The 15,923-nt window shown below is 42.3% G+C and overlaps 1 protein-coding gene across 1 annotated transcript in view; it reads left to right on the forward strand.

The window, feature by feature from the left end:
- The window catches only part of LOC122560342 (myosin-7-like), an 86,757-nt gene that overhangs the window by 1,164 nt on the left and 69,670 nt on the right, over nt 1-15,923 (forward strand). The window contains exons 2-10 of the mRNA XM_043710989.1: nt 772-875; nt 1,857-2,000; nt 4,402-4,558; nt 4,758-4,785; nt 6,172-6,268; nt 6,572-6,595; nt 7,095-7,187; nt 7,803-7,866; nt 11,471-11,569. Of these exons, the coding sequence (XP_043566924.1) occupies nt 772-875; nt 1,857-2,000; nt 4,402-4,558; nt 4,758-4,785; nt 6,172-6,268; nt 6,572-6,595; nt 7,095-7,187; nt 7,803-7,866; nt 11,471-11,569 (810 nt within the window). The remainder of the gene's footprint in view (nt 1-771; nt 876-1,856; nt 2,001-4,401; nt 4,559-4,757; nt 4,786-6,171; nt 6,269-6,571; nt 6,596-7,094; nt 7,188-7,802; nt 7,867-11,470; nt 11,570-15,923) is intronic.

Here is a 15,923-nt window from a genome sequence, read left to right on the forward strand (position 1 = left end):
AGGCCCTGCCCCACCCCCAGGTCATCCCCTCCCCCAGACCCCACCACCTGGTCCTGCTCTCCCCCAGGCCTGCCTCTCCACCCCAGGTTCTCCTTCCCCACCAAGGCCCTGCCCTTCCACCAGGCCCTGCTCCAGCCCTCAGGCTCTGCCTCTCCCCCAGTCCCAACCCCATTCCCGAGCCTACCTCCACCCCTCCCCCAGCCTACTTCAGTAAATGTTTTTAAAGCTAAGATCGATATTTTTTGAACAGTAAAGGAATTAAGGGTCATGGTGAGAGTGCGGGTCAGTGGAGCTGAGCCCATGAAAAGATCCGCCATGATTTTATTGAATGGTGGAGCACGACCGCAGGGCCAGATGGCCTACTCCTGCTCCTAGCTCTTATGGTCTTAATCTGTTCCCACCACCTGTTCAGGCAATGTGTTCCCATCACAAGAACTCACTACACATCGCCCAAGTGCATTTCCAGTACACTAGCTATCACTTCCTTTGCAAAGTGTGGGGCCAGAATTGACTGCAGATCTCCAGCTCAGCCCCAAGAGTAATTTATAAATGCTTCACATCGTCTTCCTGCTTTTGTCTCTCTGTTGTCAATAACAAAGGAAAGGACCCCTCCTGCTGGTTTCCAGCCTTGCAGTTTTCTAATGTCACCTTCAATGAGTTCACACACTCCTTTAAGCAAAACCTCTCATTGTTTCATGTCAGATTGAGAGGTGATGAATTAATGTGTGATTGATCATGTATTAATTTGTTCTTGGCTACTCTCATCTTCAGGCAAGAAACGTTGCTGGGTTCCTGATGAAAAGGAAGCTTATGTGGAAGCTGAGATTAAAGAAGTTAATGGTGGAAAAGTCACTGTGGAAACCAAAAATGGCAAAGTAAGTGGGAACTAGCCCATTGCATAACAAAGGTTTCTGAACATCAACTGTCCCGGGTCCATCTGTGGTTAGATTTTACTGTGCTGTCTCCATCTACTGTCTGGATCTGCCCATTGCCCACACACCAGCCTCCAATCCAGGGTCTGCTTCCTATAGCCTCCTCATGGTACTAAGTGACTGAATGAGTGTGAGATTGTTATCTCAGCCAAGTGTTGATCTTTTTATGGGATAAAGATCCTTTTGACATCAACTCAGAAATCTTCCATTATTCCTTGTTAATAATTTATAGTTTAGCTTGATCCATGTTCTAGATTAATCTGTAATAAAGTTCCACTTTCTTATATTACTCTCAGAAATGAAAGCATCTTGTATCTCGAGTTTCCTTTGAAATTAAACATTGCGTCTATTACCCACAACCTTTGAGAAACCTTTTGCAACCTTGGATCGAGAAATGAAATACTGCAGATGCTGGAAATCTAAAGTAAAAATAGAAAGCCAGTGATACTGGGCAGCTCAGGCTGTATCTGCAAAGAGAGAAATTGAATTAATATTTCAGGTCGATAACCTTTCATCAGCATCTCTTTCTGTTTCAGTCTACATCGACTCACACACACTGTCTGGCCAGCTGAGGACTGCCAGCATTGTCTGTGTTCACTATGGTGTTGGACATTGCTCTCACCTTGCTGACTGCTCTTTGCTGGTCTCTGAGGAGACCTTTTCAATTGTTCACTCTCAGCTCCAGCTCAAGTGGCCAAGGTGGATCTGTTTTGTGAATCATTTCTCCAATTGGAGATGCTACATTTGTGACAGTTCCACTTCAGGTGTTTCTTCTACACTAGTGATGGAGCCTGCTGCATTTTATCTAGTCCAATGATTCACTGCCCATTATTACAAACTATTTCTTACAATTGTTATTATGATATCATTCAAATGCAGCCAGCTTGCTATTGAGCCTGTTTTTTTTTCCCTGTCTTCCTTTAGACTATAACAATTAAAGAAGATGACATTCAGCAGATGAACCCTCCCAAGTTCGATATGATTGAAGACATGGCCATGTTAACCAACCTGAACGAAGCTTCAGTGTTGACCAATCTCCGCCGGCGATACAGTAACTGGATGATTTATGTAAGAATAACCAATTATTAAAACTAAAACTTTTAATAAAATGTGAGCTGTGTGATTGGGTTCAATTGAGGCCTTCTGGGGGAGTTTGATGATTATTTAAATCAAAACAATGTGCAGGTTATAGGGAGGAGGCAGGAGATTGGCATGAATTCATAATGCTGACTCAGAGGCAGTGCGAAGGTGATGGGCCAAATGGCGTCTTCCTGTATCTGAACAATTCTCTCATTTTGTGTGACTCTGTGTTCAAGCCACTCTGTCAGAATTCCCTGATGTGACTCTGAGCTTCAAACTGAATTCAGCTGTAAGACTGGAGAATCCCAATCTGGCTTGGTAGAACATTCCAGTAACGTGTCTTCTCCCATTGGAGCCCCAGACAATGCTGCCCATGTAGAATAAACCCTGGTCACAAGGACAAAGACAACATGCAATATGTTAACCACCAATAACCTCCAAATATTCCTGACTCGATTGGAGTCAGTGTCTGATTTAGTCACAGTGTGGCCATGACACTAAATTATGCTCCTTTCTGACTGGAGTCAGGGGTGGAGTCTGAAGGTCAGGGGCCAGCAGTCTGAGGTTGTTACTAACCGCCCTCTGGAAGTTTCTATTTTCCTGAATAAGAGGGTGTTTATCGTTCTCCCAAACAGCACCCACCCATATATCCAATCAAAGAAGTGTTCCCAGAATAGTCAGAAGAAAAGACAGCATTGGCCACTTTCCTTCTGACGATAAAGGAAAGGTTCACAGGGTCAGGAACATGATGCATTGTGGGGTAGCTCTGATCTAAATTCCATAGAACCTGGAACAGTACAGCACAGAAATGGGCCCTTCAGCCCACATTGTCTATACCGACTATGATACTGTTCTGTAGTAATCCCATCTAGTCCTTATCCTTCCATTCCCTGCCTGTTCATGTGTCTGTCTAAATACCTCTTAAATGTTGCTGTTGTTCCTGCTTGTTCCATCTTCCCTGGCAGCACAATTCAGGCACTTATCACCCTTTGTGTAAAAATCATGCCTCACACATCTCCTTTAAACTTGTCCCCTCTCACCTTAGACCTATGCCCCGTAGTATTTGATGTTTCCACCCTAGGAAAAAGACTCCAACTATCCACCTTATCCATGCCTCTCATTTTTATATACTTGAGTCAGTTCACCTTCTCAGCCTCCAATGCTCTAACTACAACATTCCAAGTTTGTCCAAACTCTCCTTATAGCTAATACATTCCAATCCAGGCAATATCCTGGTAAACCTGTTTTGCACCCTCACCAAAACCTCCACATCCTTCCTGTAGTGAGGTGACCAGAACTGCACACAATACTCCAAATGTTGCCTGACTGAAGTTTCATGCAGCTGCAGCATGATTTGCCAAGTTTTATACTCCGTGCCCCGAGTGAAGAAGGAAAGCACCTCACCTTCTTTATCACCTCATGCCCTTGTGTTGCCACTTTCAGGGAGCTATGGACTTGCACACCAAGATCCCTCTGTATGTCAATATTCCTAAGGGCTCTGCCATTTACTGCATACTTTCCTCTTGCATTTGACCTTTCAAAATGCATCACCTCACACTTGTCCAGATTAAACTCCATCTGACATTTCTCCGCCCAACTTTCCAATTGATCCACAGGTAGATTTTCTATAATCCCATGGTTGTGTTCTTGTGCAACCCTGCATTATAGAATAATCGTGCTTTAGAAACAGCACGGTGAAATGCTGGTGATGTAATTGCTTTACAGCCAACATATTTTTAAAAGTTTGCATTTTCGAAAGTGTTCCCGATTCATCAATTGCATTATAGCGAATTCGCGATAATGAAAGATATGTTATAGTAGAATGACCTGTATATCCTGCTGTATCCTTTGACAACCTGCTGCACTATCCACTTCTGAGATTCTTGGTCCCCACCTTTTAGAATAAACAACCTCACAAACCACAAGTTCTAAAATATTCCATCCCAAACTTGCTGATTTTCTGAAACAAAAACAGAAATTGCTGGGTCTGGCAGCATTCCTTCTGCAGCTAGGTCACACTCAGTCTGGGCCATCAGTGAAAGATGGCTGACACTTTGCAGCATCCAACCTGAGTCTCAGAGGGGAGATAGAGAATTAACTATATGAAAGCAGCTTCCTGTTCCATTGAGACTCGTTGGGAGTTGCATTAAAACAGCCCAAATCATGATGATTTCTTGTAGCTAATGTACAAGGACCATTTCAACATCTGGGCAGAATCTGATTCCATTTATGGAGATGTAAAGACAACCCAAAGAAATCGGTTTTACCATCAATACCCACATCCCAAGAAAGAACTTTTTAAAATTGTTTCAGCTGATTATCTGACTCTTAATGAAAGTAACATGAAGTAGAAATGCTTGGTCTGATTCTGTGCCTTCCTTCCTGACAGACCTACTCAGGGTTGTTCTGTGTGACCGTGAATCCATATAAATGGCTCCCGGTGTACAGTGCTCCCGTGGTCGCTGCCTACAAGGGCAAGAGACGTTCAGAGGCACCACCTCATATCTACTCCATTGCTGATAATGCGTATAACGACATGGTTCGCAGTAAGTAGCATCATCATTGGAGCCTCTGCTCTGAAAACAGACGCACATGGGGAACAGTATATAAGTGGGTTAGCTGATTGCAGATAAGTTGTGATTATCAGCAAATGACCCTTCTGTATTGATCAGCAGAAAGTAATACAGCAGGCTAGGAGAAAGGGAGAGTCTGGGAAAATCATTAATTATAACTCAATTTTTCCAGATCGGGAGAACCAGTCAATGCTGATTACGTGAGTGCTTAAATTTCATATTTTAATAATATTTATAAACTAATTTGTGGTTAAAGTTGAAATGTAAGTGAGTTCATTGAAAAGAGCTGAAGTTTAGTTTTGAGTTAACAGCCCTGTGAGTAGCCTCAAATATTGTTTATAATAAACTGTGTGATTGATCAGCATTATCCCATAATAACCTTAGTATTATGTCACATATTAATCTTGATCAACACTTTCCCAGCTTTTCGACTCAAAATTTGTTTTGGGATTTTGCTGTTGGTGGTGTTATCTCACAGAATTTAACCAAATTGTGTGACTGCAATCTGACCGTGTAACATTGTGCAATTCTGTGTTATTATAACAGACTTCTTTATAAATTCACATATTTTATACATTTCTGACCATATTTATAATGGAAAGTTCCCATGTAAACTTATCATGCTGCAATTGCGCTCTGCTGCCAGAGATGGCATTTGAGCACCTTGGTCTGATCCAGGTGTCATTTCACTCATCAACAGCTCTTTGTGCAGGGCTACTCCAGAACATTGGCTTGTCCAAATAGAAAATGGGAAGCCTTGCTTTTGTCTCTAATGCAAATTAACCCATAGATTTTAACACGTGAAATTTGTTATTATTAGTTATTGATGGATCAAGCTCCATTCTGTAAAATAAGTTTATTGATTTCCCCAAATCACCATGTGTGTCCATTTTAGTTCCCGAGCAATTAAACGTAGAAGCTGAGAATAAATTTATAATGTAATAAATACATTAAAAATCTGAATTAATTTTGGAACGCCTCGGATGATTTGCAGAAGGAGCCAGATACCTGTTTGAAGACTTTGTAGGAAGTGTCTGTTTTCAGTGCAGTCTATGTTGTCTCCATTCTGGTAATCAACTACATGCCATTGAAGGTCATCAGAAAGGGGGCTTTCTGAAATTGGAGCAGGCCATGTTGGAGAGATTCGTTGAACCCATTGTAATCCTAAAATCAAACCCAATCACAATTTGTCTACCATCAGTCCCTCTCCTATAGATGAGTGCCAGAGATGGAGACAATCAAACAGACAGAGAGAGAGAGAAACTGACAGTGACATTGAGGGACACAGAGAATAGACAGGGGGACAGATAAACTGATTGCCCAAAATAATTTCATCAAAAGCCATTTTATAATGGATTATATGAATCATTTTGTAATGGATTAATCTTGTTTACCAACAGGCCACAACTCATTCAGCACAAAAAAGACACAGATCCTTTTTAACACTGAGAATAACAAACTGAATGCTATTCTCTGTTTTTATATTTGATATTTTGAATGATTATGAATATTTTGTTACTTACTTTTTATTTTTTGGGGTTTAACTTTTTCACTTTTTTCCCTCCCTGGATTTTGACCTTTCCCAGTGGTGAGTCTGGAGCTGGGAAAACTGTCAACACGAAACGTGTTATTCAGTACTTTGCAATTGTAGCTGCCTTGGGCGAAGGAGGTGGAAAGAAGGGCGTAAGATCAACTCTTTCAAACTTCTTCAATTTTTATTTTGCATTTTTGCTTTTTTCTGATAAAAAAATATTTTGGCATCTGCTTTAATGTTGAGTAATTTATACACAGTTTGTTCTTTATTGAGTAAATACTTTTTGCCCTAGAGATTTTTCTCCTCTTTTTGTATATTTTTAAAACAAAACTTTTTAAAGATAATTTTTATACCTGTGCTGTTCTTATTTTTCAAAATAAAATTGCAAATTTTTTTTCAGTGTTTCCTGTTTTAATCCAAGGAGATTTATTTTTTTCTGTTTTTCCTTGCAGTCTCAACCAGCAACAAAGACTGGGGTAAGATTAGTGTTTCTGCCATGACTGGGTGGAATTTCTTTGTGTAGTTCTGACCTTGTGAGCAGGTTCTTTGTAAAATTCCACACAATAATTGACTGATTGCCACCTGTAACTTCAATATCATAACCTTAACCCTGGCTCAACCAAACACCCCTGCCCCCAAATCATAACCTCAATCCAATTGTTAACCAATTGCTAATCATGTCTCTGTCCTAATAGCCCATGCACCGCAGCAAGATTTGGAGTTGTTTATATCATATTGCATGAGTTAGAAGAGAAAAATTTCTAAAAATTTAAGATGGTTTGCCAAATGTCAGTGAACCATGGGACAATTTAAATCCAGATGGAGGTAATTGGCCGAGAGAATGGGTAGAGTAGGAGGGTTGTTAAAAAGGGGTGAGATTTTGAGCTATTTCCAGAAGAGTTTCTTGATTAATTTATGTGAGTATCAGGGATACTTTACACAGTTCATCTTCAAATGTGTTTCTCCAATTCTTAGGGTACCCTGGAGGATCAGATCATTGAGGCAAACCCAGCAATGGAAGCTTTTGGCAACGCCAAGACGTTAAGAAATGACAACTCTTCCCGTTTTGTATGTATTTAATGAAATATACATCTTCTTTCATACAATTGGCAACATGTTAAACAATAATCGGCACTCTCTTCTCATGCAATAGAAATTGTTGCTCCCTTTGAGATTTGGTATTCCTGCACATTCATTCTGATGAGTACACAGTAAAAAGCTTCAACAGAATGGATCTTTTTCAGCAAGATTCAAATAATTAGACAGTTAATGCCAGACAATATATTGTGCAATCTGAAAAGCTTCATTTGAAACTAGGAAGTTCAAACAGTTTTACTGGGAGAAAGTGAGGTCTGCAGATGCTGGAGATCAAAGTTGAAACTTTATTGCTGGAACAGCACAGCAGGTCAGGCAGCATCCAGGGAACAGGAGATTCGACGTTTCGGGCACAGGCCCTTCTTCAGGAAGGGCCTGTGCCCGAAACATCGAATCTCCTGTTCCCTGGATGCTGCCTGACCTGCTGTGCTGTTCCAGCAATAAAGTTTCAACAAACAGTTTTACTGATGACTTGCTACCTTAGTTTAAAGATTTTCACACATTCTGCATTTAATGAATGAATCCCACTCTCTGATTTAACCATTTCTGTGCTGTAATCTCTATATCGTTCCTATTACCTTTGTGCAGGGGAAGTTTATCCGGATCCACTTTGGTCCCACAGGGAAACTGGCATCAGCTGACATTGACATCTGTAAGTGAGTGGAAACTTGGCTGAAGGGTTGGTGTGAGGCGACAGGGTGGTGGGGGAGAGAGAGAGAGAGAGAAATGGAGAGATTTAGGGAGAGGTGGTTTGAGAAGTGGGAGTTGGTGTGGGGACGGGAAGCCGTAGATACTGTCGTGGAGAAAATGTAGAGAATCACCAGGAGACGCAGAGAGTTCTTCAAGGAATAGGTATTTTATTTGCAAACAAAAAACCATGACACTCAGAAAGCAAATTCTTGAATGCTCCTGAACCTCAGAGTCTGTGGGTTTTTATATCTTTCTTATCATGTTTCTGTTAGCTTATCAGCATGTCCAACTGTGTTAATCAGAATTACCTCACTCCAGCTATACAATAAACCAATGGTGTTAATTCCCATTATCTCTTTAATTCTGCCACTATGGTATTTCCTACATTCTACTTAATGTTATTGTAATGTCAAGATTTTAGATTAGATTAGATTACATTACAGTGTGGAAACAGGCCCTTCGGCCCAACAAGTCCACACCGACTCGCCGAAGCGCAACCCACCCATACCCCTAACCTAACACTACGGGCAATTTAGCATGGTCAATTCACCTGACCTGCACATCTTTGGACTGTGGGAGGAAACTGGAGCACCCGGAGGAAACCCACGCAGACACGGGGAGAACGTGCAAACTCCACACAGTCAGTCGCCTGAGGCGGGAATTGAACCGGGTCTCTGGCGCTGTGAGGCAGCAGTGCTAACCACTGTGCCACCGTGCCGCCCACAGATTAGACATTTTATTGTCAGCTCTGCAACAATGGTCTTTCATTCCAGACCCTACTTAATATTTTCCTAATGTCATGATTAGATATTTATTGTCAAGGGTTTCAAGCAGGCTGACTCTACTAACTATTAATTAGATATTTAATGTCATGTCCCAAAAATGTATTGCTACAACCTGCCATGACGATATTTAGCAGGCGAGGTTGACTTTACTAACTATGCTATCTCATCCCGCCATAGTGACCTTTCAGCCTCAACCTGACTCTGCTAATTGGTGTAGGATTAGATTAGATTAGATTAGATTAGATTACTTACAGTGTGGAAACAGGCCCTTCGGCCCAACAAGTCCACACCGACCTGCCGAAGCGCAACCCACCTAGACCCATTCTCCTACATTTACCCCTTCACCTAACACTATGGGCAATTTAGCATGGCCAATTCACCTAACCTGCACATTTTTGGACTGTGGGAGGAAACCGGAGCACCCGGTGGAAACCCACGCAGACACGGGGAGAACGTGCAAACTCCACACAGAGAGTCGCCTGAGGCGGGAATTGAACCCGGGTCTCTGACTCTGTGAGGCAGCAGTGCTAACCACTGTGCCACTGTGCCGCCCCTATTCTTATCCCATCCTGCCTTCCACAGTGACCCCATCCTGCCACAGTGACCCCATCCTGCCACAGCGAAAGTCCCCCCCTCCTCCCACAGCGACCCCCCTCCCACAGTGACCCCATCCTGCCACAGTGACCCCATCCTGCCACAGCGACCCCATCCTGCCACAGTGACCCCATCCTGCCACAGTGACCCCATCCTGCCACAGCAACCCCATCCTGCCACAGTGACCCCATCCTGCCATAGCGACCCCATCCTGCCACAGTGACCCCATCCTGCCACAGCAACCCCATCCTGCCACAGTGACCCCATCCTGCCACAGTGACCTTTTGGCTAATGTTGCATTCCACAGACTCCTTGCAACAGATCGCCAGTGGTCTTGGTCATTCACAGCTCCTAATCTCCCTGTAATCTCTCTATGCACTGTCATTATCACCTCTTTATTGCTACCTTTGCTTCTGGAGCCAGGACTCACCTTCTCTCAGCCGAGTATAAATACCTCCCTATTTCTCCCTTTTTTTAGCTTTGACAAAGGGTCAGTTAGACTCGAAATGTCAGCTCTTTTCTCTCCTTACAGATGCTGCCAGACCTGCTGAGATTTTCCAGTATTTCTCTTTTGATTTTTTCGCCAGTGGTCTTCATGCTTTAACCCTTCCCATGCTTTCATGTTCTTTATTTTCCATAATACTGCAGCAGTTCATACAGTTTGATGAACATTTTTGGCCAAACTAATGAGATAAAAGCCTTTTTCTACTGGGTTTAATGTACCTGAATGAACGGCACCTGGAAAAACCCTAAAGACTTTAGAGTTAACAGAATCAGTAAACTGTTCTGATCCTTTTTTTAACAAAGTCACCATAGTATTAATTAAACAATTTAAAATTACCCAATTTTTTTAACTACCATGAATAAACACGTGTTTCCATTAATTAAACACATTGCAATGCCCATTGAGGGCAACTCTGTCTAATGTGAAGTAGAGAAGCAAGTTCAGTACAGCTGAGGTATGGTTTGATAGTAAGTGATAGATTGGACCAACTTGCACTTGTAAAATGTAACCATTGTATGATTGTAACCAATCACAACTTAAGCTCTTCTCTTTGGAATGGAACTGGGATTTGAGCAGAAATGAGTCTCTTCTGGATTTACCCAGAATATACAGATTTATGACCCTAATTCTGTTTTTCTCTCCAACTACTCGATCAAATCCCTTCGCCATTTGAAAGACCTCAATCATGCCATTGCATCAAAATTATAAACTTGCCACATTGGAAACATTGGAAGACAAGATTTGTTTAATTCATAGTTAGATCAAGCAGAGTTCTGGAGTTTTATTACATCTTATGTCTTTTTACTAAGTTTTATTATGGTTGGTCTACCTGGAGAAGTCTTCAACCTCTTTTACTACAAAGTCATTTTATGTTTCATTGATTAAAGAACTCAAAGTTTTGAAAGGTTGTGGGAAAATGAATTTATTTCAAATTTTGTGGACATACCTGGAGTGTTTTTTTAAAAAGAGGTAATTGAAGGTTCACTGTGGACATTGGAAGTTATTTTAACAAGGCTTCCTGGAAATTAAATGGCTGGTGATAGCTGCTTGAGTTTCTGTACACCCCCTTCTGGGTTGTTTATAACAACAATTAGCTTGGTTCTTATTTTACCTGATTCATTTTGGAGAGAAGCCTGCTAACAACAAGCTCTCCATCTGATCTCTTCCCTCTTGTTGAGCCCAGCATAAAACCTATCTCTTTCTTTTGAAAGAACAATTGGAGGACCATCTCAGGATTGTGTTTCCTGAATCAGTTGAGTTGACCAGACTTCAACAAAAAACAGACTTCAACAAAAACCTTGCAAGTTTAGTGACTTGCACGGGCAGGACATTAGAGCAAAGACTCGAACATTCTACTCTTTATCACTGGCTCTTAGAAATATGAGTAAAGATAAGATGAGTGTGAAATTCTTCAGTAAAACTTGAACAGGCTTTTCTTCTGAAAAGAGGAGGCTGAGTAGTGACATAAACGTGCAGAACTCAGTTGTGACTAATTATTATAGATGAGCCATTGTCAAATGCTGCCATCACAATCCTCTGTTCTAGAAGGTAATGTCAAGTTGCACTGTCCTTTCAGCAGCTCCATTGTGTTCAAGACATTTCTAACTGCAGTTATCTGCTCAATGAAATTTGGTGATATCTGAATGTACTGCTCTGTAATAATTCAAACCTCTAACTTTCAGATCTTCTAGAAAAATCTCGGGTAATCTTCCAACAGCCTGGGGAAAGGAGTTACCATATTTATTACCAGATCTTTTCTGGCAAAAAGCCTGAGCTCTTTGGTAAGTATGAATAAACACAAATTAACATTTTTCCCCAAAAAAACTTTGATCTGATTTATTATTGACACATGTACCGAGATACAGTGAAAAGTATTGTTCTGTGTGCTATCCAGACAAATCATATCTTTCTTAAGTACATCAAGGTAATAGAACAGAATATAATGTTACAGCTACAGAGAAGGTGGAGAGAAAGATAAATTCTAACATATGGGAGGTCTGTTCATAGGTCTGATAACTGTAGGGAAGAAGCTGTTATTAATCTATTGGTACAAATGTTTGAAAACACATATCTTCTGACCAATGGAAGGGGGTGGAAAGGAGTATAAGAGGGATGTGAGGGGGGGGGGGTCTTTGATGATGTTGGCTGCTTTCCTGAGGCAGCGGGAAGTGTAAATAGAGTTACTGGATGGAAGGCGGGTTTGTGTGATGAACTGGGCTCTGTTCACAACTCTCTATAATTTCCTGCAGTCTTGGGTACAGCAGTTGCCATACCGCGCTGTGATGCATCTGGATAGGATGCTTTCTATGGTCCATCTATAAAAATTGGGAAGAATCTTTGTGAACAAGCTGAATTTCTTTAGCCTCCTGAGGAGGTAGAGGTGTTGGTGTGCTTTCTTGACTCTGGTGTCGATGTGGATGGACCAGGATCGATTGTTGGTGATAGTGACTCCAAGGAACTTGAAGCTCTTTTTAGATTACTTACAGTGTGGAAACAGGCCCTTCAGCCCAACAAGTCCACACCGACCTGCCGAAGTGCAACCCATCCAGACCTATTCCCCTACATTTACCCCTTCACCTAACACTACGGGTAATTTAGTATGGCCAATTCACCTGACCTGGACATTTTTTGTTTGGACTGTGGGAGGAAACCAGAGCACCCGGAGGAAACCCATGCAGACACGAGGAGAATGTGCAAACTCCATGCAGAGAGTCGCCTGAGGTGGGAACTGAACCCGGGTCTCTGGCGCTGTGAGGCAGCAGTGCTAACCACTGTGCCATCGTGCTGCCCATAACCCACTCTTGACCACCTTCACCTCAGCACCATTGATACAGACAAGGGCATGTTCTCCACTCCGTTTCCTGAAGTTGCTGGCACTGGAAAGATTGTTGTCTTTACACCAGGCTATTTCTATCTCTTTACTCTGTCTCATTGTTGATGAGATCTGACCCACTATGATGGCATCAACAGCAAACTTATAAATGGAGTTAAAGCACAATTTGGTGACATGGTTGTGAGTGTATAAGGAGTATAGTAAGGGAATCTGGAAATTGAAATATTTTCCAGACAAATACCCTATCAGCTCTATGACCCTTAATTGGTGAGAGTGATAATGTGAGAGACACAGACAAGCCATTTTAACCCTTACTTTGGACATTGAGGTGGTCACAAGGGAGCGCTAAGTGATAACTACTATTGTGACTGTTTCTTCTCTGTCCAGTGATCCCCAAAGATTCATATTCTGCTCATACTCACTGTCAACTTCACACTAAACAATGGCTATTTAGATAAGAATATCCAATCCTATCCATGTCCAGTTACTCTGCAAGAATCTGGGGCCAGATTTTACAGGAGTCAGAAATCTAGTGACAAGGTCACATCTTAGCTTTAAAAAAATCACACTGAAGATTACCAAGTGTTTTGCTTTGTGAATTGAAGAAGGCATTTGGTATGCTTTCCTTTATTGGTCAGAATATTGAGTACAGGAGTTGGGAGGTCATGTTGCGGCTGTACAGGACATTGGTTAGGCCACTATTGGAATATTGCGTGCAATTCTGGTCTCCTTCCTGTCAGAAAGATGTGAAACTTGGAAGGGTTCAGAAAAGATTTACAAGGATGTTGCCAGGGTTGGAGGATCTGATCTACAGGGAGTGGCTGAACAGGCTGGGGCTGTTTTCCCTGGAGCGTCGGAGGCTGAGAAGTGACCTTATAGAGGTTTACAAAATTATGAGGGGCATGGATAGGACAAATAGACAAAGTCTTTTCCCTGGGGTCGGGGAGTCCAGAACTAGAGTCCATAGGTTTAGGGTGAGAGGGAAAGATATCAAACAGACCTAAGGGGCAACTTTTTCACGCAGAGGGTGGTACATGTGTGGAATGAGCTGCCAGAGGATGTGGTGGAGTCTGGTACAATTGCAACATTTAAGAGGCATTTGGATGGGTATATGAATAGGAAGGGTTTGGAGGGATATGGTCGGGTGCTGGCAGGTGGGACTAGATTGGGTTGGGATATCTGGTCGGCATGGACGGGTTGGACCGAAGGGTCTGTTTCCATGCTGTACATCTCTATGACTCTAATTACAAGAGTGTGAGTTGAAAATGGGACCTTGGGTGAATGACAGAAACATGAGCCTCCCTCCTTAACCAATGAGGTTCCATTGGCAGTTAGGAAGGTAAATACAATGTTAGCATTCATTTCAAATGGGCTAGAATACAAAAGCAGAGATGTACTGCTGAGGCTGAATAAGGCTCTGGTCAGACACAGTTGGAATATTATGAGCAGTTTTGGGGTCCATATCTAACGAGGGATGTGCTGATGTTGGAGGGGGTCCAGAGGAGGTTCACAAGAATGATCTCAGTGATGAAGGGTTTGTCATATAAGGAGCATTTGAGGAATCTGGTTCTGTACACACTGGAACTTAGAAGGAGGGGGGGGGGGGGGGGCTGTGATCTGAGGACATAGAGAAGATGTTTCCACCAGTAGGACAGACTAGAACCTGAGGGCACAGCCTCAGAGTGAAGGGATGACCCTTCAGAACGGAGATGAGGAGGAATTTCTTCAGCCAGAGGGTGGTGACTCTGTGGAACTCATTGTTGCAGAGGGTTGTGGAGGCCAAGTCATTGAATGTCTTTAAGGCAGAGATAGATAGGGTCGTGATTAGTAAGGGGGGTGGTTAAGGGTTACAGGGAGAAGGCAGGAGAATGGGTTTGAGAGACAGATCAACTGCGATTGAATGGTAGGCAGACTTGATGGGCCAAATGGTCTAATTTAAAGATTAATAGTGAAAGAAGTGTAAATAGGGTGAATTTGTGATAAATTGGATACAGAAAGAGAAAGAGAAAACAAAAGAAAGATGACATTGGGGGAGAAAAGAGACAAAATCATAAAGTAAAAAAGCAATTAAAGTGAAAACTTTTACACTATAAAATCACCAATAACCATTCATAACCTGAAGGAATGAGGCTCCAAATATAAATTGACTCTTTCTGTAAAAACAAAAGACTTTTAATACTTATTTTTACATTGTTTAAGATAGGCTGTTAATTACTGGAGAAAGTGAGGACTGCAGATGCTGGATGTCAGAGTTGAGAGTGTGTTGCTGGAAAAGCACAGCAGGTTTTGCAGCATCCGAGGAACAGGAGAATTGATGTTTTGGGCATAAACGCCCCCTGATGAAGGGTTTTTTGCCTGAAATGTTGATCCTCCTATTAATTACTGGACTTAACTTTGTGATAAAGTTACTGACAGTGAATGTAAAGTTAAAAGTAAAGTTGCTATAGTCCTAGAGGACCACGTTCATATCAGACGGAGACAACTGGTGAAGATTTAACCTGAGGGTCAACACACCTTAGGTTACAGCAGAGGGTGAGAAGGAGAGTCCTTCATGGTGCAGGAATTGAACCCACATTGTTCGGATTGCTCTGCATTGCAAACCAACTGTCCAGCTAACCGAGCTGACTGCAGTGAAAGTACAAATTCATTAACTGCACAAAAATCACAAAAGGTTAAAGCTGAAGCGAATAATGAAACATCATAAATTATTCTGATTCAGGGGTATTGGATCCTTGCTGTAAGTTAATTAAACTCCTCATTGAGTATGAGTTTCATGGGTGGCATGGTGGCACAGTGGCTAGCACTGCTGCCTCACAGCGCCAGAGACCTGGGTTCAATTCCTGCCTCAGGCTGCTGACTGTGTGGAGTTTGCACATTCTCCCCGTGTCTGTGTGGGTTTCCTCTGGGTGCTCCGGTTTCCTCCCACAATCCAAAAATGTGCAGATTAGGTGAATTGGCCATGCTAAATTGCCCGTCGTGTTAGGTGAAGGGGTAAATGTAGGGGAATGGGTCTGGGTGAATTGCGCTTCGGTGGGTCGGTGTGGACTTGTTGGGCTGAAGGGCCCGTTTCCATAATGTAAGTAATCTAATCTAAAAAAAAAGCAGTGACCTGCCCTGCTAAAACTCCTCACCTGAGCCCTTTATAAAGCAGACCCTGGAATGTTTAGGGCTGATTTGCCAATCAGTGTTAGAACATAGAACTGTACAGCACAGGAACAGGCTCTTTGGCCTGTGACGTTGTGCCACACATGATGCCAAATTAAACTAATCCCTCCTGCCTGCTTTTGGTCCATATCCCTCCA

Source organism: Chiloscyllium plagiosum, chromosome 20 (assembly GCF_004010195.1).
Source record: "Chiloscyllium plagiosum isolate BGI_BamShark_2017 chromosome 20, ASM401019v2, whole genome shotgun sequence".
NCBI lineage: Eukaryota > Metazoa > Chordata > Chondrichthyes > Orectolobiformes > Hemiscylliidae > Chiloscyllium > Chiloscyllium plagiosum.